The sequence below is a fragment of the Neomonachus schauinslandi genome, chromosome 10 (assembly GCF_002201575.2).
Source record: "Neomonachus schauinslandi chromosome 10, ASM220157v2, whole genome shotgun sequence".
Taxonomy (NCBI): Eukaryota; Metazoa; Chordata; class Mammalia; order Carnivora; family Phocidae; genus Neomonachus; species Neomonachus schauinslandi.
This window is the reverse complement of record NC_058412.1, coordinates 24,781,195-24,808,673: the sequence shown is the minus strand read 5'-3', so window position 1 is coordinate 24,808,673 and position 27,479 is coordinate 24,781,195. Positions and strand designations below refer to the sequence as shown.

Here is a 27,479-nt window from a genome sequence, read left to right as displayed (position 1 = left end):
CAGGGCTCACCTGCAGAAGGGATCAGGCCCCAGGCACTCTGATGAATGGACAAGAATGGTTGGTGACAAGCATGCCATCTGGGGAAGCAATTATTGGTGCTTCCTAAGCGAGGGAAATGGGGGTCTTATTTACAAGCAAGTGCATCCTAAACCCCCTTTTTATAGTTCCCGTGACATGGCTTGGACCACGTTCCCACTGTGTCGTAAAGATGGCCAGGATTTAGGACAGGCTCGGGAGGTTCTCTGTTTTTCAGCCCATTGCAATTCTCACTTGCTGTGTTGCCTGCATCCCTCAATTTGCCCTTGGCTGAGGCAGGCCTCCCACCCTCACCCAGATTCAGCAGGCAAGCTGTGTGGGTACTCTGGGTCTGCTTTTGACATAAAAAGAGCCCCTTTCATAAAAGCCAGCCAGCGGCCCCCCATGGGGTCCTGCCAGCTAAAGTCATTTCAAAGTCATTCACTCCAGTCCCACACCTACATATTCAGCAGCTGACCTAGTTTTGAGGGAGCTAGAGGGTATCTGCATGTCACCTTATTTACAGAGCAGATAGAAAATGCACTAAGCTCTGGGCCCTCGCTGCGCACAGGATCTGGGGAAATCTAGCCCGCACATAGGAGGAATGCGAGAGAAGGGAACAAATTCTCCTTAGCCGAGAGCTTGAGGCTTCTTGCTAATGTCACCTTTGGGGAATGAATGACAGGGCTTAGGGGATACTTGAGCCTGACACTCCTTTTCTAGCCAGAATCCAGTTTAGCGTGATTAGGAGAGGTGTTTCCAGGCTAACCTGGCAGAAAGTGTAGGACTGATAGGATGCGATCCCTCTTCCCACCTCCCCCCTTGTCCCTCTCCAGGCAGGTGCCAGGTTGGCAGCCACTCCGCCAGCGCCCCCTGCCATCGCACGTCCCACTTAAGGACCCAACAGAGCCTGCCTGTGTGGGCTTCATCCCAGCATCTCCACTTACTTGGCCAAGTCCCTTTAGACTCTCAAACCTCAGTTTCCCCTTTAGTAACCTAGGGTTCGTAATAGCACCTGCTTCGGGTTTGTCCTGAGTGCGATGATTTTAGGACAGAGCCTGGTGCACGGTAAACATTACAGACTATCAGCTGTGGGTCTTCTGAGCTGCATCCGGTGTGAGAATTGATCCCCTTCTCAAGTCAGCCCTTTTCCCTGGCTTCCCATAGCCATCTCCATCTTGATTTCTCCAAGGTCACCTTTGCCTGGGCAGAACCTAGAAGGAGATTTGGGGAAGCTGCAAACCTTTCTAAACACATTCCTTGGGAGTATAGCTATAGGACTGGCCATTCCAGCCCTCAGAAGCCAAGTCCCAGGAGGCCTGGAGAAGACTCTCTGGGGCTGATGTGTCCAGTGGAGGAAATGGGCCCGCAGTTGAGCAGAGAGCCCTGGTGACCAGGTTCCTTGGCCCGATGGGAGACCTGGGGTGTCAAGCAGACTCAGGCTTCTGACCTTATGCCCGAGATTCCCCAGGTCTCTCCCCAGAATCGCCCACATTGTTCTGTGGTGGCCCCAGTTCCCACTTCCACACCTGTAAAAAGGGGGTTAACTCAGAGGTCCTGCAAAGCTCCGTTTATAACCCTTCTAAGCTAAAGGGAACCCTTAGCTATTACACTTCTTAAAATAGTTTTCTGTCTTATCATTTGCATAGCCCTGAGCTCAAACCCATGTTTGAGATGGGACTTTTGGGTAGACCCACCCTGCCGAGTCCCAGGACATATCGGCGTTGGTAATGACCTAGTGCTTTCATCCCAGCGGACAGCCTGGTGATGCATACAGCCGGTCGCCTGTGGATGCTGTCAGAGACCCCATTTCTGTCACAAGGAAGGACGAAGCTAAACATAAATTGGCTGACTATAAATTGCTTTTTCTTTCCATTAGCATTCAGTCCCCCAAAGAAATAATAGTAACCGGAGCAATGTTGACAATGATAATATGTTACATACGCATTATGTTTTGCCAAGCAATTTTTCAGGCCATATCTCATTTCTGAGATCTACTCTGGGCCTGTAAAGTTGTGTGGGGCAAAGATTAGTCCTACCCTCAGGCTGGAGGGAGAAACTGACCGCAAGCAGTTGAAAGGACGTGTGGAGCTGAGCCAGGCTCCGGACCCAGCTTTTCCTGACTTGCGATCTCTTCGTGACATCAAAGGAACGGCGGAGAAGGATTATAGGATCATCCCTGGTGCAGCGCTCCCCCTTCTCTGCCCACCTCCACTTTCCCACACACAAACACTCTGGCGGCTGCAGTTCTGTCTGGTGAAATCAGGTTGAAATGTACAAGGGGCCCCTTAAAGGAGAAAAGAAGTCACCGAAGCGTAACCTGTGGTGCCAGCACTGTTCCCTTCTGGTCACCCTTCCCTTCTTTATCTTTCTTCAACTTTCTCCTTTTATCCCATTACTACCCCACAATTTGGTGGCCTTCAGGCCAAATCTCACCCAAAGGGGAGATTTAAAGAGTGTTAAGTAGGTAGGTTTTGTGCGGTACGTACAGGTATTACACTGGCATTTCTGTTCTCAGTGACCCTGAAGACTTGTTCATTTGTGACCCCTGCTTGATTACCTTGGTTCAGTAGGGCCCCTTGACAATTGCTTGGCTCCATAGCTGTTCCTTGAGGCAAAAGAGCTTTCTGAGGATGCTTGGAGATATTTCTCAGCCCTGTTAGGGCAAGGGAGGGGGAGAGGAGTCTGACTTTGGGGGAGAGATTGCTTCTGTCACTGAAAAATGCAAAGCTTGTTTTTAGTGCTCTATTCTTTCTTTCTAGAACTTGCTTCCCATGGGGCGAAGCCCTGACCTTGAGGCCCCGTCTCAGTCCTGTGGGAGGCCACTGTGGCCATGTTGAAAGATGGCTGAAGCGTCCCCCTTGCAGGCTCGCCCTCAGGCTGATGAGGTGACCATGCACCCAAGATGACTTACTATCCACGCCAGAGACAGAGTGTTGCTTTTCTTGTTCTGTCCAGCTAGAGGCTTCCCTTCCCAAGCCCACTTCCGGCTCTGCTCGTCCTAAGTCCAGATTCTCTGCTCAGTCTCTCCTGGGCACGATTCCATCTCTTGGTGCATTTTCTCTTCCAGCATCAGCCTCCTGGTTGGGGGCAAACCCATCTGTCTGTGTCACTGTGCGGTCCACCAAATCCTCTTTCTCCTGAGCCCTGTGGGAGTACCTGTCTCCCTCCCCTCCTGATCTCTTGCTCTCTGGATTCTAGACCCAGAAGGGACGAGGCTTCTGCTCTAGTCTTTGAACACAAAGAAGAGGATGCAGAGATGAATGCTGTGGGTAGGGCCAGCTCTCACTCAGTCCTCATGCCCACCAGCAATTGGGAGGGATTCTTTAAGCAAGCTGCAAGCTATTTGAGATGCCTGTCCACATACAGGAGCTCTGGGTTTAGTCTTTCTTTGGTGGTGGAATTTATAGGACTTTGGGTAGGAAGAGAGCAGACACATCGGTATTGCTCACGCACCCTGGCACCTGTGGGGGAGCCAGACCCTCTTCCCACTCACGCAGACTTAAACTTCCTAGGTACCTCCCTCTCATGCTAATTGGTAAGCAAATTAATCTCCGTAGAAGGTCCACATTGTGTGAGTTTGTTTGTTTTTTCTCTCCCAGAAACGAACGTGGGCTGCTGTCCATTCCATTAATCATATTATATTTCACAGTTGGAGTTTTTAGGCAATTATAATAATTATCAGAACTTCTCCTCTTCCAGAAAGCTTGAAGCCTCCCCCAGAGCCATATTGGCGTGTGGTGTGCAGTTGGGATACAGGTGGGGTGTGTATGTTGGGGCAGTGGCAGGGAGGAGAGAGCTGGGCGGTGGTGGCTCTTGCTGTCAGAGCCTCAGTGACGCTAACTGGAGAACCCTAGAAAGGGTTCTAGGCATGGCGTCTGGGCTGACAAAATTTCCGGGGGCACAGAGAAACCATAGCAAACAGCTCCCACCAGACCCATTTGGTAGGCGCCTGGCTTAAGGGCGGGGGCGGCAGGTGAAAGGAAAGTAGAGAAGAAATGGAAGGAGCTAGACTAGAAGAGTAAACTCATCCCTGCTGATTACATGCTACCTCATTTGGTCCAGGAAATAGCCTTTTCCCCCCTCCATTATATGCCCATTCCATCCTCCAAATTCTTTAAGGAGTGACTTTGATAAAATTAATACTAACCATTAAACCCCAGCATTAAAGGAGCAATTGCCTAATTCTGAGGAAAATTTAAATTTATTACCAGCACCCGAGATAAAATGAATACTGAAGAGAAGGAGAGAAAACCCCACAGAAGATAAATAGAAAGCCAAGTGGGATATTGACTTGATCCTTCTCCAGTGCAGGGTAATTTGGCTTCTAAAGTGAGTTAGATCATAATAAATTAAATTTAGATTTCTGCACATCAGTTAAATAACTCCCAAGACAGAATTCCAGCGAGAGGAAGAGGTGATAATACATGGTGGAAATATTAAAATGAAGATCTTATCTAATAATCCGTAATTGATGTGCTGTCCCTGGATGAGGGAAAAGGATTTTCCAGCTCTTTTCTTTGCCATGAGCCCAGGTGAGCAAGGGAAGGGCTGGCCGGCCCTTCCTTCTTTGTTGGAGTTTGTCTTACACGCCATGGGGGGGTAAAGAGTCCATTCCCAGGGTCATTCTTTTCCCAACTCGTTCACTCTGGGCAGGACTTACATAGAGATTGTGCTGTCCTCTTCACTGTCTGGACTGGCCCTTGGAAAAATAAGGCCCATCCCCAGCTGGATGGATGTTAGAATAATACTGGGGTGAACAGATACTTCTACATGTTTATGACTATCCAGCAAGGGGGTAAAAAAAAGTGGTCCTGGATGAATGAAGCTCCTGGTGATGTTGAAGCAATTCGAGCTTTGAAGCCAGAAGGCCTGGGTTAGAGTCTCAGTAGTGGACTCACTATCTCTGTGGTCTTAAGCAGGCTCCTTTGTTTCCTTGACCCTCAGTTTTCTCACCTGTGAAATGGGAACAACACAACTGGCTTGCCTACCTCACAGGGATAATACAAATGCAGCATTCTGGTGAAAAAGCTTTGTAGATAAGAGTAAACTCTTCTGTTTGGCCTGTTTGATATTGACCATCAATCATTATTATACTTTTTCATTTCTAAAAGTGATGCTCAATTCTTTTTCAGTGAACTTTTGTTCTTTGCTAATTTTTTATTTCATATTTTAACTGTTTTATCTCCAGTTATGCTTTCTTTTGTGTCTGTAATTCCTGCATCTGAAATCTTTGGAAGATCTAAATCTGTTGTTTATAGTTTCCACTAACTCTCACTTAGTGAGAGATTCCTTCTCTGATCGTTTTTTAAAAAAAGATTTATTTTTGTTTCACTTATTTTAGAGAGAGAGTGTGCAGTGGGGAGGGGCAGAGGGAGAGGGAGAGAGAAACACAAGCAGACTCGTGCTGGGTATGGAGCCCAGTGTGGGGCTCAATCTCACAACCCTGAGATCAGGACCCTGAGATCAGACCTGAGCCGAAACCAAGAGTTGGACGCCCAACACACTGAGCCACCCAGGTGCCCCTGACCTTTTTTTTTTTTTATTGTGATTTCACCTTTCAGTGAGCTTTGTGGAAATCCTGAGGATCTAGATTGGAGATGCTTTTCTCCAAATAGGATTTACATTTGCTTCTGACAGGAGACAGATTCTGGTTTAATATGAGAAGGAAACTTCTAGAAGTTGCAGGCCTTTGAAGCTTGGAGTGGGCTCCTTGGGACCTCTGTGTCCCTGGCTGGACCCAGGAGGGATGTCCATTGGACACTGGAATGTTATGCTGGAGTGTCAGACATTGAATGGATAGATGAATTCTGTCATCCTTAAATAATAAGTTCTATCATTGTTTATGATTCTAACCTCCTGTGTGTTAGCCTGGCATCTTCCAACTTTCCTAAAGAAATCTGCCTGCAGAGTTGTACCCTTCCTGCCCTGGCTGGGGGGAGACTGGGTACCCAGGAAGGAGAGTGATGGACCGGTGGGGTGATGGTGAAGGGGACACAGAGATCCTCTGAGGAGGGAGATCCCTATGCAGAAAAAAAAGCTGGCTGAGAAAAATGATGGGAAACACATAGATAGTCCTTGAAGATGGCTCAAGGAAATGGCAGGGAGGCTCTGGGAAGGCAGTGTCATCTCATGGTCGGAAGCATGGGAGTGGAGCCAGGCTCCATGGGTTCAAACCCTGGCTGGAGTGCCTACTACCTGTGTGACATTGGGCAAGTCACCTGATCTCTCTCTCTGCCTTGGTTTCCCCAGTTGTAAAATGGGAATGGCAAACTTGGCATCTGTGATTGTGAGGATTAGATGTAAATGTTTATGACACGTGGTAGGTACTCACAAAGTGTTCTTTTATCATAGGGTAGGTTTGAGAAGTGTTATTAAGGATCAGCACAGTTCAGGGTAAGAAAGAACTTTCTTCAAGGGATAGAGACTTTCTCATTCTAATGGGGGCGGGGGGGGAAGAAGAGACTTAGGGCAATGAGAGAACTAGTAGCTGGGGAAAGAAGAGAGGGAGACAAACACACTAAAATCATAGAGAGCCCCATAATGAGCTCTAATAGCATTAGAGCCCAATAGTCAGTGTGAAAGAGAAATGAGAGGAACAGGCCAGGGAAGATCGGAGGAAAGGGGACTCGGGGTGTCACCTGAAAGCAGGGCGGGAGGAAAGAAACAAAGCCGCTCAGATGTGCTTCCGAGCATTCATTTTTGGTGCCCCATTATTTAAGCTGGACTTTGGCAGATGTAATCAAATATATTCTGTTGAAAAGATTGTCTTGGTTTTCTGTGCTTGGCGTCGTGCTTATGGTTGGAAACGCACGCACTCTAGATTGAGTAAATTCTGGTCAGGGAGTCAAGTGAGACCTTGCCTGGGGGCCGTGGGGGGGCGGGCACACAGGAGGGGGCCGAGGCCTGGGGTGGGACGTTGTGTGGGTTCCTGGGTGTGTGTTCTCTTCCGGGAGAGCAGTATCATCACTTCCCAGAATGGGAAAGTCTGCGAAGCTGCACGTGCGTGTTCAGGCCCTGCCCCGATGGTCACAGGAGCCAGGAAGCAAGGAATCCAAAGCATGGGGACCATGTGCTGCCCTCTGGGCTCTCAGAGCCTGAATATGGGGCCTCATGAATTGAAGAGCTTGGAAGCCAACTCCACAGATTAGTACTGGAAGTATTTAGGGGAGTCTGGGGCCCTTCAGAAATCCTGGGAGGGCCACAGCCACTTTAATCTGGGGACCAGCAGGGAAAGAGTGGCTGGTCCTTCCCTTGGGCATGGCCCCCACCTCGCTCCTCTGTCCACTCGCTCTCAGCAGAGGACATGCCCCCGATTGGTTTCCTGGTTTCCGTGGTAAGACAGAGGCGTTGGGAGGTTCCGGGAAGGATTTGCTCAGCAGCCCCTTCACTTTCTAGCCATCAAGCTTGGGCAAGCCAGCCAGCTCTCCTCTCTGCCGATTCCTCCCTGTACAGATGGGTTGTGTGTGCATTCTGTGGCAATATGTGCGAGCCGCCTTGTAAAATAGCAATTGTTATTCAGATGGTAGCATTTGTATTTTAAACACAACGTCACCATTATTTAATACATCCAGATATTGTTGTAGGAAAACCAAGCTCCTAGGACAGGGGGTTCCCCCCAGTGGATCTCAGTGCAGCAAAGTGTGAACCCGCTCTGTGCACGTGACCATTGGAGGGAGTGGTCCCCTCCAAGGAGGCTTTGACTGATTGTTCAGTTTTTCTCACCAGCCAGGCTGTTACTCAGGCTCTGGGCTTTCTGGGGTTCAGAATCCCAGCTGAGTTCCCATGGCCCCGTCCCCAAGGAGGCAGATTCTGCCAGGGATGCTTTGCTGCCCGTAGGGTGGTGATTGCCAGGCCGAGCAAACAACCCAGCCTTATGCCCTCTTGGCCCTGGGCCTGGTCTGGTGTGAATAGAGAGTAAGGGATGAGGCCAAGAGGCCTTTACCTGCCCTTTCTCCAGCCCGTCGCCAGGGCCTGCCCCTCCATCTGCTTCTCCAGCTGATGCATGGAACCTTCCATCAGTGCCCCAGCACCACCCCCATTCAGGCCTCCCTTCCCACCAGGTTCGATTCCTGAGCTCCCCTCCCACCTGGGCTCCTTGCGGCAGTCTCTTCCCTCCACTTCGTCCTGCACGTGCGGCCAGAGACCCTTCCACCTGACCTGCTTCATACAGACCCAGCTGTGTTCCAGAGTTCTCTTTCACTCACACACCCTTTGCAGCCCACACTCTGGCCGCCCCGTTCCTGAGCTAGCGGCATCCTGAACAGATTCTCCCTCCTCCAGGTCTTCCTGCCTTTTATCTGGGTTTTCACTACACATGTATTTCCCTTCCCATTTCCTCCTAAGCAAAGCAAACTCCCTGCTCATCTTTCAAGCACAAACTGACTTGACACCTCTTCCAGGCAGCCCTCCCCATTTCCCTCACTCCTCTGGTATAGGTGTTCTAGGTGTCCTCATGCATGTCTCTCTGCAACCTTGCAACCCCCTCGAGGGCTAGGACCTTCCATCTCTGCATCTCCCCTCCATAGCACAGAGCATTGTAGGAGCTCACCACTGACTGAGAGAATTGTAATGAATCTAATTGGGAACGAGCCAGTGGGAGATGGTACAAGGCCCCATGATGTCAGGGTCACCCTGTGGTGATGTTCCAAGCACGAGTGACGGCTGTCAGCCTGTGACATTGCACAGCACAGGCTGGGGGAGGGGTCTCACACCCCACCCCCTGCGTAGCAGCAGTATCCCTGGACGTTCATAAAATCAATTATTGGATAAAAATCGCTGGTTTCCAAAGCTTCATTTTGTGCTATTAGCAAGAGAATGCTGTTTCAAAAGGAGATAACAGAGAGAGAGAGAGAGAGAGAGGCAGATCAATTACCAGATAAGATCGAGTGGTGCGTGAGATAAATGTACACACTGGCGAACCACTCCTTGGAGCCCTCTGTGGGTGGAACACCCATCCTGCCATCTGCGGGGCCTGCCCTGGGCCTTCCTGTCAGGCTCCGCACGTCCAGGAGGGTATCCTGGTCAGCAGCAGGAGGGGCGGTGTCCGGACAGCTTTTCATATTTGCACAGTGACTAGGGCTCAGTAACACATGAGTGAGCATCTCATCCTTGGAGACGTTGCTAGCCCCAGGGCCCCGGCCCTCACATTCTAGGGCAGAGCCTAGTCAATAGGTTTTTCCCAGAGATACCGAGTTCTTTTTGCTTTGATGAAGCTGAAAGTTCATCAAAGGGGAGTGGCTCTCCCCTAGGGGTGAAAGTGCCCGCATCTGCTGGGCAGGGGCCATCGAAGGAAGCATCCAGCATGCGGAGACTCTGAAGCCCACAGCTCCGGCCGGCTGTGCGGAGAGCCTCTGCCTGGCTGCTGAGCTGGCGTGGGCGGGGCAGAGGAGGCAGCCTGGCTCTGGGCACGAGCCATGCCCTCCCTATATAAATACCCTCGCCTTCTCTGCTGTGCAAAGGCACCGGATGGCCCGGGAGCCTGAGCTCTGCTTTGCGCTCGGCCACTGTCCCACCTGTGCAGACAAGCCCAGAACTTGGGTGAGAGCTTGTCTTCCCAGCTCAGCACAGAGAGTCTGGGGAAGAGGAAACAAGATCATGAATACAGAAGCTACCTTATACATTCGAAAGCGCTGTCTCCACGTACAGTGAGGATATGACTTGTTCCCGAATTGATGCTTCTTAAAAATAATCACAGATTTAGGGATGCCTGCGTGGTTCAGTCGGTTGTGTCCGACTCTTGATTTTGGCTCAGGTCATGATCTCAGGGTTGGAGCCCCGCATCGGGCTCCGCACTCAGTACGGAGTCAGCTCGAGATTCTCTCTCTCTCCCTCTGCCCCACCCCCTCTGCATGCTCTTTCTCTCTCAAATAAATAAATAATCTTAAAAAAAAATAATCACAGATTCCTGGGTTGGAGGAAGAAGGGAACACACAGGCGTCCATCCGGTGGGGAGCACACTATTACAGGTGGATCGCCTACATCCCAGCTCTTCCTATGGCCGAGGGCACGGTGACAGTCATACGGTCGTTCTATCTGCTACGTTCCGGCTTCAGTGCTGGCCCTTTTCAGCCAGATGTTGTCAGAGTGCCTTGGCGAGGAGGCCTGTGGGCTCAGGATACTAGAACCCAAGTCGCAGCCCTGCCAACTTCCTAAAGGTGGGATCCTGAGCGAGGTCCTTGGCCTGTGGAGGCTGTTTTCTTGTGTTCATCCTGGGACCATGAGCACTGCCCGCCTCCTGGGACTCCCGGGGAAGGGAGTAGAGGTTCTCACACAGCGCCTCGTACATAGCGCTCCGTAAAAGGCAGCTACCCTCTTCGTGTCGTTCCGTGTGTTATTGTTGCTGCTGGTGGTTTTATTAACCTCTTCCCTCTGGCCCCATCCTTGGGCGAAACTTCGCCGGGATGAACCTGTTCTCTGCAGTTGGGCAGCGACAGACAGAGGAGGCTGGGGAGGGCCGGGAGCTGTTCTCCCTGACTTCCCATCTGTGCTCTGCAGACTTTGGATGCCGACTGGGAAGACCCGTGGGACCAGTTTGATGAGCGGCAGTATCTGAATGCCAAAAAGTGGCGCGTCGGTGACGATCCCTATAAGCTGTATGCTTTCAACCAGCGGGAGAGCGAGCGGATCTCCAGCAGCCGGGCGGTCCCTGACACCCGCCATCTGAGGTACGTGTGACCGCTCCCACTTGTCACTCTCTCCTGTTCCTTGTGGTCATGACAGAGCAAGGGCAGGCTTGATTCGGGCAGGGCCCAGGCCACGGATTGGGGCAGGCACGCACCATCTACTGCCGGCCGGATGGTAGCTGACGCTCTCTGCGCTACCCACTGCTGTGAGCTATCCCCTGGCACCTCCAGGGAGAATGTGGGAGGCCCCTCTGCCTGCACGTGGCCCCCTCACCTGGTGGTCACCCCGAAATCATGGAGCACTAAAGACCCTATAGCCCGGACCTGGTTTCCCTGGCAGATTCCCACGGCCAGGCCTGGCGTGGCTTTCAAACGGAGGGAGGGCAGGCCGGGCAGACGCCTGGGAAGTCAGGTCGGTGGGCAGGCTCATTTCCTCAGACAGCCCAGGCACGTTGCCTCATTACCAATCCTTCCTAGAGTCAGAGCAGGCTTTTGCTTCTCCGTGAGGCCTGAGTAAGCAGGTCTGTCTCAACCCCAGCTCCTCCGTGCTGGCCTCCCTGCCTACAACTGGGAGGCCCAGCTGCACCAAAGGCGCACGGGAGGGGCTTGAGGCATTGTTAAATTGAGAGGGGGGCGGACTGGTGTTAGCTTCTCAGCGTTCTGTCTTTGTTTGGGTCTGTGGGTACCCGTTTGTGGACACTGGGGTTTATGAGCAAGGCGGTAAGAATTCTCGTGACTTATGACGCTGGGCAACCTGGTGGTGCTTAAGTTGTCAGTCTGTAAAGAGGGGTGGACTCAGTTTCCCCAACTAGGCTGTACGTACAAACTCAAAAACCTTGACTTACATAGCACGCATCCCATGGAGGGGCTCATGTTAATCACCATCGTTCATAAAAGGAGCCGGTTTCCCCAAAAAAGTAATGCCAGGGCCATGAGCTATAAGGCATCTGTGGTTTCAGAAGAAGTCTTCAAAAGAAGACTCCCAAGAGTCTGCAAACTGAACACTTCTAAGCAGCAGGAAATCCCCCACAGCCAGAGATCTGGGGCACTGGCTATACCTTGAACACTCTGCTGGCCTGAAAGCTTCTTCAAGTCAGAGTCTTATAGTATTGCTATCAAAATTCCCCAGCACTTATCCTGGTTCTTGGCATCTGATAGAATTTTCATTAAAAATTAGGTAATTTGGGGGCACCTGGGTGGCTCTGTCGGTTAAGCATCTGACTTCGGCTCAGGTCATGATCTTGGGGTCCTGGGATCAAGCCCCGTGTCGGGCTCTCTGCTCAGCGGAAAATCTGCTTCTCCCTCTCCTTCTGCCCCTCTCCCCTCCCGCTCGTGCTCTTTCTCTCAAATAAATAAATAAAATCTTTAAAGAAGAATTAGGTAATTTTATTTCCCTGAGCAGAGACTACAGACAGGTAGGAGAACAGGGAAGAAGGCTGAGAAGCGCCCCCTGGTCTCAGGTGGGTGGTCCCGCCCTTGTCCTGAGTCCAGATGGTGAGACCCTCCAGAAGTTCGAAGGGCCGCCACCCGGCCAGGAAAAGAGCCAGTGCATCTGGGTGTGAGTTCTGCTCCCGCCCTGCAGAAGGGAGGCATGGAGTGGGGGATTCACTGAGCAGGCAGGTTCGAGGGGACACCCTGAGCAGGACGAATTTCTGCGTTCACCCTCATCTGTGATCTGAGAGGTGAAAAAAGAAAGTGGTTTACGAGGGCCGGACGTATGTGCGGGTTGTGGGGAAGGAACCGAGACCGTCCCCAAGGATCCGAGTTTACCAGGTCCTGTTTGGGGCCCTCTCCGAGTGTGTTGTATCTATCAGGTAAGTGTGATCTGCTGCCAGGGAGGCAAGAGGGGCAGGGAGGATTTAGATGCAATCTAAGGCCCCCTTTGGGAAGACAAAGAGGAAAAGTCCATCAGCCATATGTCTGCCTCCGGGCACTAACCTTGCCCTGTGGGAGCTGGGATTGAGTGACTTAAGAGAATTTCAGATCTGTGGATCCTGATCCGAAAGAGCAGGAAGAGGAGAGGACAGGGGATTGGGAATGAGGGCAGGCACATGGGGCCAGGCAGGTGTGGGAGGGCTGTTGAGCACCGACCGTGTGCAGAGCCCCAGGCTAGCGCCAGCAGAGGCTAATAATCGGATCAGCCATGTCCAGGCTGAGTGTGGTATGGGGCTGACCCTGTGCACAGACCACTCTTGCGCTAACGAGAGTTCCAGAGACTGCCAGCAAAGCCCAGTGTGCTTCCCTCCCACGGACCCCACTGGGGGTTGACCTTCTGTCCGCAGGATCTCCTCCTTCCAGCCCTTGCCTCCCAGGGAGTCGGTGTCTGTGAGGTTAAAACCAACAGCTAAGCCCCTTAATCCTGTGATTCCAGCCTCCCTGTATCCTGACTTCCTCCCAGAGTAATGCCTGGGGCCAGCCGGCCTGGGCTGACGGAGCCCTGGGGCCCTTCTTGGGCCCTGCCGGCCCCAGCTCCAACCAGCTGTGGCTGCTGGTGACCTATCTCCTATCGCCCAGGGATTCAATCAGTGGCTGGCATTTGGGGATCACAGTTTGCTGTGAGGGCTGTCCTGCGCACTGTAGGTTATTGGGCCGCCTCTCTGGCCTCCACCCACTAAATGCTAGTAGCGCCCCCCGTGTTGTGACATTGCCGAGGTCTCCGGAGGGGCAAGTTGCCGTGAGAGCCAGCCCCGCTTGTTACCTGAGTTCTCAAGACTGAAACATCAAAGTGCATTATCAGCCCCAGCAACAGGACGAGGCCTTCCTCCCTCTGGGGGTGGGGGCGGGGAGACATCTTTTCTGGCACCCAGTACAGCACCTGGTGTGTGATAGAATTTCAAGAAACATTTATTGAACAAAGGAGAGGGAGAGCAAATCTGCAAAGACACTTGACTACTTTCTCCCATCTGCCTTTCATACAAAGAGGGAAAGAGGACCGAGAAGCAGCCCCCTTCCTCCGCTCCCTCCATCCTAGGGGGCCTTAGATGAGGCAGGAGAACAGAGTCTATGAAAGGGGTTCTCATTACTGGGAAGAGAATAGTGGAGAAACAGCATGGGGGAGTGGCCTGAGCTTATTAAATTTGCTTCCAATTTTCTTACCACCGTAATTGGATTCTGATTTATAGGACGCGTGTGGACAAGCGCCTGAGACAGAACTATTAGCTGAGCATTAGAGCACGTGCTGCTGGGAGGCCGGTGTTGGGCGGCATCGCTCAGGATTCCAAAGATGCCGTGAGGCTGGAGGCAGCAGGTGGGGGGAGGGGGACAAGGCTGTGGAAGTTTTCACCCGACAGGCAGCTGGGCCGATGGAAAAGTCAAGTGCATTGGCAGTTATAGAAGCCTTCCCAAGCATGTCGTGGCCCGGCACCGAGCAAAAGCAGCCCCACAGAGGCCGGGGGCTTCATTTCCCCATGTGGAATAGAATTGTTATCTCGGTCCTCCGTGCCAGGGAGCCCAGGGTATTTTGTAGGGGTGGCTGGTTGACCTGGAGAGTGGGATGACCAAGGCGAGGAGGCAGGCTGGGAACTCCCCATTCCCAGGCTTTATGGGGGGTGGGAGGGCAGTGAGTGATGTCCACACCCAGGCTAATTTAGAAAGGGAGTACCTGTGGTTTCAAATGGATCCCCTGCACATTCACCCTTTGGGGTTGACAACGGAGACTTCCCATGCGCACCCACCCCTGACCTAACATGTGACATTTCCAGTCTTGAGATGGAAAGAATGCTGTCATCGGCCTTTCGACAAATCTTGGCCATGGCTCAGTTTCCTCATCCCTGATCCAGGGCCCATGGGAGGCGTGGGGACCAGGTGCCAAGCAGTGGCCTTCTGCATGTCCCTCTGCACGTCCTCCCTTGGCTTTGTTCTCTCATCGCTTTGGACCAGATGGCCTCGAAGCTCTATGAGTGCGGAGTCGCTGCAGCCTCCACGTCTGGGCACTCTTCCTGGTCGGTCTTCCCTTCCAGATGTATCCACATCCACGCACTTGGCTCTCCCACCTGCCTCCGTGGGAATCTCATGCTTGCGCTGGCGTTGGGCCCACCTGGTGCCACGTTGTCCCCTGAGACCCACAATCCTGTTAACACAGATGAGAGCCTTAACTCCCGGGGCCCCGCCGAGGTCCTCTGGGGTGGCGAGGATGAAGATGTGGCTGTCGGTATCGGGGGTAAGTGTGCCATAAATGGCACACTATGTCAGTGTATGGAAGGGACAGCGTCTAGCTGGGGTGAGTCTGAGCAGATTTCCCAATGGAGTTCTCCTGTTTATCAAGCACTGACTGGTCCAACGAATAGTCCTCGTTTTCTGGCTGTCCCACCCCCCACTGCTGTCACCACATTTGGGTGACAGCGCTGGGTTTGCCATCATCCGAGGAGCACAGAAAACATCTGGCAGACGAGGAGCCATTCAACAGAGGCACACTGCTGGAGAAGGGAGGGCAATATTTTGATAAAGCAAATGTCTATTTCTGCGGTTGCCTAGCAATGCTTAGGGGGTGGCTTTGATCTCAGGGAAGCAGGTGTGAGGGTGGACTGCGCCCAGGAGCTGCGGGCAGGAGGGCGTTGCAGCTGGGAAGCCTCATTAGGTCACCTCCTCCTGGCCGGCTGGGTCTGATTGTCCCCCTCAGCCAACTCTCCCAGCCTCTGTCCAGGGCGGTGCTAAATGGTTCCAACAGTGGGATACCCATCGCTTGCCTGGAGGGAAAATTCCACACTTCGATACGTCTCACCAGGAAGACATTTTTCCTTTGCTCCTTTTCATCCTGGGAAGTGAAGGGGCAGCGGCCCAGTCTGGGATCGCCTGTCTCCCTCCTTGTATTTACTCGGTTGGAATGGCTGCCAAAGATCATCATCATTTCTCTCCTTGTACTCGTCACTTAGCAGTAATAGGATAAAAATCTTTACGGTTGGAATGGCTAAGCATAAAAAATGTTCCCTCAGAGGCGAGGCTGTTCCACTAGCTTAGCACAGAGTTGGTGATGCCACATCAAGGCGGAGGGGAGGTGAGAGGAAACCCATCACAGACACTTAACTTTTGCAAACACGCTCTCCCCATCTGCTACGTTCTGGTCCCTCCTGTGCACCATTTTTCAATACAGGAGTTTGTGAGCCTGTTGATAGGAGCTGTTACTGCGCTTTACTCCAGAGCATCCCGGAGTCCCAGGGAGCCTTGGAAGGGGCAGCAGAATGAGTTTCTGCACATCCTAGAAGTGGCTCTGTGGAAGAACGGTGCCCTCTGCCCCAGGGGGCTATCTGAGTACCCAGTGTAGGGCGCAGGAGTGGGTTCTCACCTGGGGCAGGAGGGGAAGAGAAACCACAGAGACTAAGATGGAAGGTGCCTCTGGGCCAGGATTCCTTCCCCTCCTGGGCCCCTGGGTCCTTGCATGCTACCCCGTTCCCTCCACCCCTGCCCGCTCTGTGAGTTTCAGGCAGATTTCCCAAAGAGGCGGCATCTCAGCCTTTGAAAGGGGACCAGTCAAGAAAATTGCTGATGAGAATTCATCTGAACGAACCTCCTTCACTAATGTTTTCTCACACCTTGTTTGAGCTCATTCCGACCAGCTTTGACATCGTGCATCACATTCATTCGTTCATTTTCCTGTTCTTTCACTCACTCATCCACTCAAGATGTTTATTGAGCACTAACCACATGCCAAGCTCTATGCTAGAAATTGGTCCCCACTCCCGGGGAGCTCATGGTCTGTGGAGAAAATGCACATGGGACTGATTCTTGATGTTCAACTGTGGTTTGCTCTGAGGCCCTATTGTTGATTCTGGAGCTACTGCATGGACTTCCTGTCCTCGATTCCCAAGTACTCATCTCCCGTCCTGTCCTGGTTTTGGTGTCACTATTTCTGTCTTGTTCACGGAGCAAACCATACGAATTAGGAGCTTTCCTGTAAAAAATAAAAAAAGTCAAAACAGCATTAAGCTGGCCTACCCAGGAGAAGGCATTTATGCTTGGATGGGAGGCAGAGGCTTTTTGAAGGAAACGACATTTGAGCTGGAATTGGGGGCGACAGGTAGGATTTTAGCTGGTGGCAGGCATCCCAGATTGAGGGAACAGCATAAGCAAAGACAAGGAGGTGGGAGAGCCACATTGTTTTGTAAGAGTCAGTCCAATTTCCTTGGAGTGTGGGTGATGGAGGGGAGAATAATTCTGGATGGGAAACTTGGGGTCATGTTGTAGCCAAGTCTTGAATTCAGGATAAGGAGCTTAGAGTCAGGTCAGTCAACGTTGGAATGCGTGGACCTTTATCCTGTCATAGCCTCATCATCTCAGCGATCCCAGGAGATGTCCTTTTTCTTTTCTTCTTTTTTTTTTTTAAAGATTTTATTTATTTATTTGAGACAGAGAGAATGAGAGACAGAGAGCATGAGAGGGGGGAGGGTCAGAGGAAGAAGCAGACTCCCTGCCGAGCAGGGAGCCCGATGTGGGACTCGATCCCGGGACTCCAGGATCATGACCTGAGCCGAAGGCAGTCGCTCAACCAGCTGAGCCACCCAGGTGCCCCCCAGGAGATGTCCTAAGCAACGCATCCCTGGCCAGTCCTGGGTCAGCAGAGCTCCTGCCGAGGCGGGCGGGGTGGGGGGGGAGTGGGGAGTACCAAGGTAGGTCCGAGCAGAACTGTGCCAGGCAGCAGTGATGTACTCCCCATCCCCAAAACTATCCCAAGGGAGTAGAGTGTGATGTGGGATCTTGGCTTTAAGGCACTGGCATCCTCAGGGTGGGGGTGCTGGGTCTTACATTGGGGAGTTTGCTCTGGGGTGAGGTGGGAGAGATGAGAAGCAAGAACTGGTCCAGAGGGAAAAGGAGCTGGTGGGGATCAGGAAAAGGAGTCTGCCCCATCTGACTGTTGGGTTTGGGACTGAGCACCAGTACTAGCTATGAAGACTTGGGCAGAAGAGCAAGACTAGCAGATTGAGCACATACCCAGGTAAAGAGATCCAGGCTCAGAGGGGTTAAGGGACATGTCTGAGATCACACAGCTAGTCAGTGCTTGGCCGAAACTCAAAATCAAGTTTTCAGATTCTAGGTCTATATGTATGTAAATATGTTTAGAGAGAGTCCCAAACATGAAGCCTGTATTATGTCTAAGTTCACTGAGCGTGTGTGTGTGTGTGTTTTATTGGTACTTGTAGGGCAAGGAGAAGAGATGATGCATGAGGATTCTGTTTCCCAATTAAGACAGTTTGATACTTCTATTTGAGCTCTGCTTGGAGGCGTGGATATAACATATTTCAGTTAGCTAACTGAGTCCACAGTTTCTTGTGTTCTGTCGCCAAGACCAAGAAGAACCTGTGTGCCTTTGAAAGGCACTAAATGGCTTTAGCTCTGGAGGCACATTGCCCTCCCTCCTCCCGGGTTTGCCTTCTTTGTTACACGTTGCCCGAGGAAGGAGATGATGGAAAGAAATGTGGAAAGACACAGAGAAGCGTGTTCAATGGCCAGGATTGGGAAACTGATTTGGAATTAAATATTTCCCCTGCAAAATTTATCCTGCAAATTATTGAGTCTTAGGTTATTAGGTCTTAACCTTAAAAATTGAATAATAAAGGTTGTCGAGCAGCAAGTAAGCTTGTTCAGAAAGAGCAGAGAAATTGCAGTTCGGGATATACAAACTATGGGGGACCCCAAGCAAGTCTGGAGACCAAAGGGGAGAACATCCTTCTGTAGGAGAAAGGAGGAAGTTGGAGGGGTCGTTCTGAACAAACATTCATTGGAGGAGAATGAGAGTTTGAGGTGGTGGTGGCTTCTCATTGGCTGTAGGTGAGGGCAGCTTGCTGTTGCCCAGCTGAGAGGAAATCTTCCTTCTTCCTGCCGGACTGTGTATTTTGAATGAGATTTCCTTTATTCATTTTCACTTCGGCATAGATCAGTAAACAAGCAGTCCAAACACTTGCTCTCATGGAGCTTAGATTCCGCAAGGAGGCAAATCTGCCAGCGGGGTGACTGGGGACTCCTTACTGCCCTCCACAGGCCACCCGTTCCTTCTCACCAGAGGGCCACTACCCCTGGGAAGAATGTTCCCTTAGCCTTGAAAACAAGCCCCGACCCATGTACTTGGGGCCAGTAACACTAAGGGGAAGGTGGCATCATTGCTCTCTCCTCTAAATTATCCTTTTTTCCCCCCATTGTTGTGGGGGTATACACTTCTAAGAAAGCAGAAGGCTGAAAAGGAGACCCTGGACTTGCACTCTGCATTCTGGAATGTTCTCTTTAGGGCTAGACAGCTGTTGTGCTCAGGGGAAGAGAAAGCATTGCTGAGTTTGACTGTGGCTCTCGCCTCTAGTGCTGGGCTGTATTGAATCCTTCCACTTTGGTGGCTTTTGAAATATCCCTGCAAGACCACAATATTTCTCAAGATCCAGAACCTCTCTTCATCTCAAGTAAACTTTGAATCAGGGTCCCACATACATATAGAAAGGTTGACACTTCATTCATGTACCGCTTGAAGAAATTTCCAGAGAGAACACACCCACATTCCCACATCAAGCACCTCCGTCAAGGGAAAGACAACTCTCAGTTTGCCAGAACCACCCGATGTCCCTGCCCTTACTCCCCACCGTAGGTAACACTGTCTCGACTTCAAATGCCATAGACTAGCATTGCTTGTTTTTGAACTCTATATAAATGGACTTACACAGTATGTGCTCTTGTATGTCTGGCTTCCCTCAAAATTATGTGTGTGAAATCCAGCCACGGTTTTCCGAGACGTGGTGTGTTTATTCTCACTGCTGTATCGTATTCTTTCGTATGAATCTATTGCAAGTTGTATATCTGTTCTACTGTTAATGCTCATTTGGGGTTTTTCCATTGTGGGGCTCTTATGAACAGTGCTCCTTTGACTAATCTTGTACTTGCCTTTCGGTGAACACGCATTCCCACCGGCCGTGTATGTGTCTGAGAATAACCAGTGGCTCCACATCTTTGTGGTCAGTCTCTGGCTGTTGTCTGTTTCACCTGAGCCTTTGAGAAGCTGAGTTGTGGTATCTTCCTGTGGTTGAGGTTTGCCTTTCCCCACTGATCAGTCAGGTAGAGCACCTTTCAGGAGTTCAAGGGCCACTCCCATCCCCAATCAAGTGTTTTACACCTGCTCTCTTCACCTTTCTAGGCCCTTTGCCCAAGAACCAAGCACAACGCTTGACTCTTAGTCTGTCCTCAATAACCTGCTTCTCTTCGGAGTGTTTTTGACATTTTCCCCCACATCGTGGCGGTGTGCGGTAAAATGGAGGGAAGCTACTGGACGGAGCATGAGAAGCTGTGGGTCCTAAGATAGTGCCCAACCCTTCAGCTCTCCGGGTGTCTGTTTCCTCGCAGGTAAGAAGACAGCAGTAGCTCAGAGATGCTTATTAAGGTCACTTCCAGCCCTGTCTGCCGGTTGAAAATACTTGTGCGGGTGAGAGTGTGCAGGAACTGACTTAGGGACTGAATCTGATTGGAGGCTATTTCCAGAAGCACGACTCCCTCCAGCTCTGCCGCCCCTCCCCTCCCCATGGCCCTGGATGAATCCTTCCCCTCACACACTTCTCTTCCTAAGGAGACTCGAGGGCCTGCAGGACCTGGAGAGCTGTCCTTCACTGCCGCCTCGTCCGTTTCTTTGGGCCCTCATGCCTTCCCCTGGGTGGAGGTCACCGGACCACGCCCCCCCCCACCCCCAGGCCCGGCTTCAGATGCCAACATAAGCTGCTTCCGTACCATCTGTGCACTTGAACAGCAGAGCTCTTTGCTCCTGGAGTCGGCACATCACACTGATGGCAGCTTGACTGAAAACTGGTGACCTGCCCACGGTTTTCAGCGTAGAATAAGGAGTTGGAACATGTGAACTTTTCCCCTGTATAACACAGAGCGCTGTCGTGTTGGGTTCCCGTTAACCCCGCAATGCTTCGAAGAACCATCGGCTGGTGTGACATGCCCCTCCCCTGCGCCTCTCATGCCAGAAAGAAACGGGGCTGGCATAACGGGCCCCCGGACCTCCTGAGAGGCTTGGGCACCTGGCGCAATTCCCAAGTAAAATCCGAACCTCAGCCATGCTCAGAATAAGAGTAACCACACCTTGTAGCTCTAGGAGACTTCACGGAACGTTCTCACATCCCCTTCTTAGCAGCACTTGGGGTGAAGGGGTCACCGCCATCCGGCTGGGGGGCAAACGGAGCCCCAGCACTGTAGATGGTTGGGTGAGTGGCAGGGCTAGGCCTCCTCACCCTGTGAGCTTGGAGATCGGGCATGTCTCTCACTTAGCACCTGCTCCTTGGGCGAGTCACTCAAACTCCGCGAGCCTCAGTGCCTCATCTTGAAATGGGAATAATAATGGTAGCCGGGGTTGCCATCAGGGAGAGGCGGGGTAATCCGTGCGGGAGGCTGAGCACAGTCTTGAGCCCCCAGTCAGCACTGTCTGTTAGCTGTGGCACTGAGCTGTCAGATGGGCCTGAGTCCCGGGATCACCCAGAGCATCCGGGCCCTGTGCTCTTTCCTCGGCTCCACAGCAGGTCCGGGAGGCAGGGCAGAGAGGGGGCCAGCCCTGAAGGAGCAAGGAGCTACGTGAGTGAGTTTGGAGAGGCCCTGGCTCTGCGCCTGGTCCCCCACCTCTGAGTTGGGGTGCGCTCCAAGAACAGGGTGGTGCGGGGGCCGGGAGGGTGCAGGCAGAGAAGATCTGCATGGTGCTTCCTGCCTCAGCCTTGGCTCCTGGCGCCAAAACACTTAACTTGCCTGAATGTCAAACTTAACTTTAAAAACCAGAGCGCAAAATAAGCAATGAGGCAATCGCCATGCCGCGTCTGGTGAAATGTGTACTTTTAAAATAGTGGGGAGAGAAGCCAAGGCCAGCAGAGGGACTGATTTCAGAGCCGGGGGCCAGGAAGCAGAACTGCGTCTGACAGCAGATGAAAAGAGCAGAGGAGGTGACAGCTGTGGGCGGGCGGCTGTGGAAAGCCGGTGCTGGCCAGGGTGACAGACAGTGGGATGGAGTGACGCGAGCGGTGGGCCTGGGGGCGGCTGGAAAAGCAGCTGAAGAAGGCACGATGTGACAGAAGAAGGGGGCCCCTTGGAGTCACGTAGCAGCCGGGGTTCCGTCTGGGCTAGCAAGGGCAAGATCGGCTAACGCCCCTGTCATTGTCCTTGGTGTCCCTGATGCAGTAGGAGGAACCCTGATATTTGACTGAAGCTCGGGTGTCCGGATGGCTCTCACCTTCTGCCCCCACCTGACTCTCACCATGACCCTGACACCGGCCAGAGCAGGCATCGTTCCATCTGCTCTCTGGCTTCCCTACTCTGCCACGTCTCCCCTGATTTGTCCTATGAACACATCATTTTTTTTTTTAAGATTTCATTAATAGAGAGAGAGCGGGGTGGGGTGGGCAGAAGGAGAGGAGAATCTCCAGCAGATTCTGTGCTGAGCATGGAGCCCAATGCAGGGCTCCATCCCACGACCCTGAGCTCATGACCTGAGCCGAAATCAAGAGTCAGGCATTCAACCGACTGGGCCACCCAGACGCCCCTGGACACATCATTTATTCCTTACCCCAGGCCTCACCGAGCCTTCCTGTTCCACCTCTCAAGACAGCAGACGCCCACTTTGTGCTCACCTATGCCCTCTCAGGACAGGTCCCACTATTGACCTTGGACCCACGCCCAAACCTTTGGAGTCCAACTTGTCCCACCCTCATTCCATTGAGTCTGCCTCCTAGATAGCCCTTGTACCCTGGCCTCGCTTGCCATCCTCAGCGGCTGTCCCCTCTTGCCAGGGTGACTGTAGCAGCCCCCACCGCCCTCCAACACGGCTCTGGCCCCTTACCAGTCCATCCTCCGCTCTTCCTCCGTGGAGAGCTTTCCAAATGCAGACTTTGCTTCCCATCTAAAATCTTTCAAATGTCGTTGGCTCACTTCTTCGAGAAGACAGGTCCACCCCAGCCTGTCGGGGCTTCGGCTGCCTGACTGTGCTCAAGGCTTCCTGCATCTTCATCTTTGCTGCTCAGGGAACTGCTTCATCTTTCAGGAACCTAGGGCGGGGTGAGAGGCGTTCTCCAGGAAGTCATCTCACCCCCTCAGGCTAAGTTCAGTGGCTCCTCCTCACTCCTGTGCTCCGTTGTGAGCCCTCATTACCCCGAGGGGTACACATCGGTCTCCTCCCTGAGACCTGGAGCCACCTGGGGCAGGTGTGCCAGCATCGTGTCTGACACTCAGCCTCTCACTCACTGGTCCCTGCTGAGGGACTGTGGACCCAAAGGGCACCTCGCTGGCTTCACTGTCAAACTGTCTACTGAAAACATGAGGGTTTGGGAGTGCAGGTGTGGGAAAGAATCCTCGAAACAGAGGGAGAAAATCAGATCATGGGAAATTTAAAACCACCTTCACTCAACAAAGGATTCTCTGTGTTAGCCCATAAATCCGGGACCATAATCAGCCAATGTTTATTGATCAAACTAGTCCCCTGACACGTGGTAGGCACCTTGTGTATGTTCTCCAAGCTCAGCCTCCCAGCAGCCTTGCTGTGATTCTGGTTTAGAGATGAGGACATGGACTCCAGGCGGTTGACTAACTTGCCCTTAAGAACATAAAGAAGTAGAAAAGTGGGCCCTGCCCACGAGAAGACAGCACAGCTTTGCAGACAGGGGATTAAGTCCCATGAGAAGCTTGGTGGCAGACGCTGATGTGGGTGTCGCAAGGGCTATAATTTAGGCAGCCCTGGACAGGAAGATGGGGGGTGGGGGATGGGGAGGTGTGTGGAGGTCATGCCGGAGGGAAGTGAATGGACCTGGTTGGCAGGGCTAGAAGGCTCAGGCAGGGGAACTGTGGGGCAGGGCTGGGGGTTAGTGTGAGGGGGAGGCCTTGGGATGCGGTCAGGGCTTGGCTTCAAGGAACCAAGTGAGGCTAGGGAGAGTGGTGTGTGAAGCATGTGTGGAGAACAAGGAGGAAGGAGATGGAAGGGCAGCTCTGCAGGTGGGAAGAATAGTCAGGGAACTTTGCAAGGGTGCAGACTTAGCTTGGGCAGGTAGAAGTGAGAATAAAGGAGGGGTGGAGGCAGAATGTGGGGCAGGACTGACTCGGGATGGACAGATGAACTGGCTAGGAGGAGGGCACGGGAAGGTGTGAAAAGCCTTTGCTTTTTACCTCCCTGTCTCAGACCTTCCAGAGGGGCATGCTGTTGTGAGTCCCTGGGAGAAGTGGGGGACACTTGGCCCTCAAGCACACCGTTCCTGAACTCAGTGGGCTGGGCCTGGCCGCATCCCTGGATTCACTATGGCTACAGGTCTTAGCTGCTTCAATCTGAGGATTGAAGGCAAAAGGTAAAAGGAAAGACTAACTATTCTCTGATCCTTGAGCTGGAAAGTCTGAGAAATATCAGGAAATAGCTCAGGGAGCATCAAAGGGAGACACCATTCTTTAGCTGTCCCTCTGTGAGGGACAGCCCAGACTTGTGATTCTCCATCTTTCCAGAACCTTCCAGCATATTGCCCTTCAAGACCAAAGGCAGAGAGAAAGGCCAGTGTGAAACAAAGGCTGAGAGCCAGTGAGTTGGATGACCATCTGGGGCACCCTAGGGGAGCGTGTGAGAGCACAGAGTCGGGAGCCAGCCCATCTGGTTTTACCTCGAGGCTCTGCTGCTTCCTGACTTGCCCTCACAGTCCCCTCCACAACGAGAGGGGAGGAGTCCCAGCACCTACCTCAGAGAATCATTGTGCAGATCTAAAGCTCTTGGAAGAAGACCTGAGACAGAGCCAAGGGTCAGTAGGTGTTATTACTATTGTGTAATGTGATTCAAGCAGGGCTAAAATAAGACTTGAAGGAGCCCTTGTCCCAGACACTGAGGAATCTTTTTCAGAAACATTGCAAAAATAGGCCTTGGCCCACCTCCACACTTCCTGGTCCCAGCTACACTCTGCATTTGCCTTTTGAGAACATTCTCCCCTGTGTGTGTGCATGCACACGTAGGCACACGTACGCACATGCACACACGCCGCCCATGGCTGCCATCTGGGTGGCGTTCGGTACCAGCGAACACAGATCCTGGCTGCATCCCAAAAGAAGCCTCTTTGCTGCCTCTCGAGAGCAGTTCTCTTCCTAGAGAGAAGGTACTGCTGCCTACCTGTGGTGTCCCCCAAACTGCGGGGTCCCGCTCATTTCAAAGGAGCTAGTCCACATAACGGAGCAAAATCAGTTGTCTGGGCAAATGGGGGCCCTGTGCAGAGGGGAGCAGTGGCAGTTTCCAGGGGGCCTAAGCTCAGCCCGAGGTGTCTGCATTCCCCAGTCGGGTGTGCGTTCTGAGCCAGCTTGCACGGGCAGCAAAAGTATGTGAGGAGATAAATTGGGATCAGAGATCAGAAAAACTGTCCCGATGTGTGAGGATCAGCAGCACCAAGAACAGGCCTAGGGCTGCTGGTTCCGGAGCAAAGAACGGAGATGTCCCGTCTTCCATGTTTGGTGTCCATGGCTCAGGGGGAGGTCAAACACAGGCACATCGTAATTTTACAATTTAAAGGGGTTTTAATGGTTCTGAAATTGCAGCCTTTTTTGGGTTTAAACACCCTTTTATGAAAGGATGATATTAGATGATGAGAGTTTTAAAATGTGTTCTCTGCTGCAAAATAAAATGTTGCAAACCTAATAATGGTCTTTATAATTTTTTAAGTTTTATTTTACTCATACAAAAGAACCCAACATCTAGAAACCATTGTCTGGCACCAATGCTGAAATTTGAAATTGGATTGTATACAAGCTAAGGTTGAGGAATATCTAGGACAACGATGTCCAATGGAAATAGATGTAATCCATGTAGGTAACATGACATCTTCTAGTAGTCACAATTAAAAACCAAAAGAAACAGGTGAAATTAATTTTAATAATATATTTTATTTAATTCAGTATACCTAAATATGACCATTTTGACATATGGTGAGTGTGATGAGCTATTTAACATTCTTTTTCATACAAAGTCTTTAAAATCTTGTGCATATTTTACACTCCAATGCCCAGTGGCTACCGCATTGGACAGCGTTGGGTCTGGACGAAGAGGGTGTCTGAGCCATGTCTGGCAACCCCGTCCAGGTAGGATTCAATCTCTCCCCTCTCACTTGAGAGAACAAGTGTTCATCATCCTTGAACAGTGTCCGATGGACACCTCGATGAACAGTGTTTTCGCCTCAATGAACAGTGTTCTCACCTCGATGAACAGTGTTCATCATCCCTGGGACTTTGGTAAACAAGGAGAACATCTCGGCCCTTTAAATACAGATGGGTATTTCCAATTCCAACATGGCAGAGCTCTCCACAGCCACCAAGTGACTGTCCCGGGTGTCTCCCAGGACAGTCTTCACCCACAGCTCCCTGTTTTTGCCACTGTGGCTCCATATTCCAACTTCAGTCTTAGTGACTTGTTTGGTCTCTCTTCTCTGTATGATTGACCTTGGCACATTGCTCAGCTTATAGGTCAGCAGTTCCCTTGAGCTGGTGTCACTCATAACTTGGCAAGGGACACTGTCCCCTCTGACTTCACCCCTGTAGGAGCTCACCTGCTTCCTCCCTCACACATGCATCCACTCATGCTTCAGACATGTGTTGTATGTCTTCTGTGCTAGGTTCTGAGGTCTCAACTACAAATGGGTCCTTGCCTTTGCTGCAGCCAATAGTAGAGAGGACAGAAAAGTAAGTTCATAATGTTTGGTAATCGATTACAGAGATGTCCTAGGAGAGCACCTTGGAAAAGCCTGGGGAGATCAAGAAATGCTTTCCAAGGGGGCACCTGGGTGGCTCAGTTGGTTAAGCAACTGCCTTCGGCTCAGGTCATGATCCTGGAGTCACGGGATCGAGTCCCACATCGGGCTCCCTGCTCAGCACGGAGTCTGCTTCTCCCTCTGACCCTCCTCCCTCTCATGCTCTCTGTCTCTCATTCTCTCTCTTGCAAATAAATAAAATCTTAAAAAAAAAATTTAAAAAGAAATGCTTTCCAAGGAAAGTAACTTCCAAGCCAAGATTAGAAGAAGAGAAAATTGCCTGACCTTGGAAGAGAGGAGAGTGCATTTCAAACACGTGGGAGGGAGGCCGTGCCTGCAGAAGTTCAGAGAGAAAAGAGTGGGTCAGGCAGAACGTGGCCAAAACTTGGAGCATGCGGGGGAGGACTCAAAAGTGGGGCTGGGTCACTAGGATAGGAAGCCGTGATTAGGGGTTTCAACTTCATTTTGTGAGCAGTTAGGCAGCGTTGAAACATGTTAAAAATTTGCAGTTTGGAAAGATCATTCTCACTGAAGTGTGCTGGGTAGATTGGAAGGGGATAAAGCCAGCTTGGAAGTTGCTGCAGTAATACAGAGAGGACATGATGGGAATGTGAAGAAACAGCCAGGTTGAGAGATAAGTAAGAAGGATTGACAGGACCAGGACTTTAATTAGGTTAGGGGGCTGGGGAGAGGCAAGATTCAAGAATATCTTTTGGGTTTGGGCACACGGTAGTTGGTGAGCTGGGGGACACAGAAGGCACAGCAGGCTTGGTCAAGGTGCTGGAGGCACAGGGTGGGTGAAGAGGTCACCTCATGGGGCCATCCAAGGGCAGGTGCTCATCAGGATTAGGGGTAGGGTTGGGGTCATTAGCAAACAGATAAGAAATTGAAGCCTTGGAAAAAAGTTGAGTAACCCAAGGAGAAGGAAGATTGGGAAGAAGATGGTTTAAGAGAATTTGGTGGGGGAGGCGGGGACACTAGAATTTCAGCTGAGGGAAAGAAAAGGAAAACCCAGAAGAGACAGCCTAAAGAGAGGATAGCCACACTAAGGTGATTTCACCAAAGCCAAGGGCAAAGAACCAAGTATTTAATGAAATATGTGACCCTCCATGTCATGTGCTGCAGAGATAACAAGTA

At 51.6% G+C, this 27,479-nt stretch overlaps 1 protein-coding gene across 2 annotated transcripts in view; it reads left to right on the top strand.

The window, feature by feature from the left end:
- Positions 1–27,479, top strand: part of GALNT14 (polypeptide N-acetylgalactosaminyltransferase 14) — a 196,843-nt gene that overhangs the window by 114,042 nt on the left and 55,322 nt on the right. For both annotated transcript variants that reach the window (XM_021697574.1, XM_021697575.1), the window contains exon 2: positions 10,514–10,683. In XM_021697574.1, the coding sequence (XP_021553249.1) occupies positions 10,514–10,683 (170 nt within the window). The remainder of the gene's footprint in view (positions 1–10,513; positions 10,684–27,479) is intronic.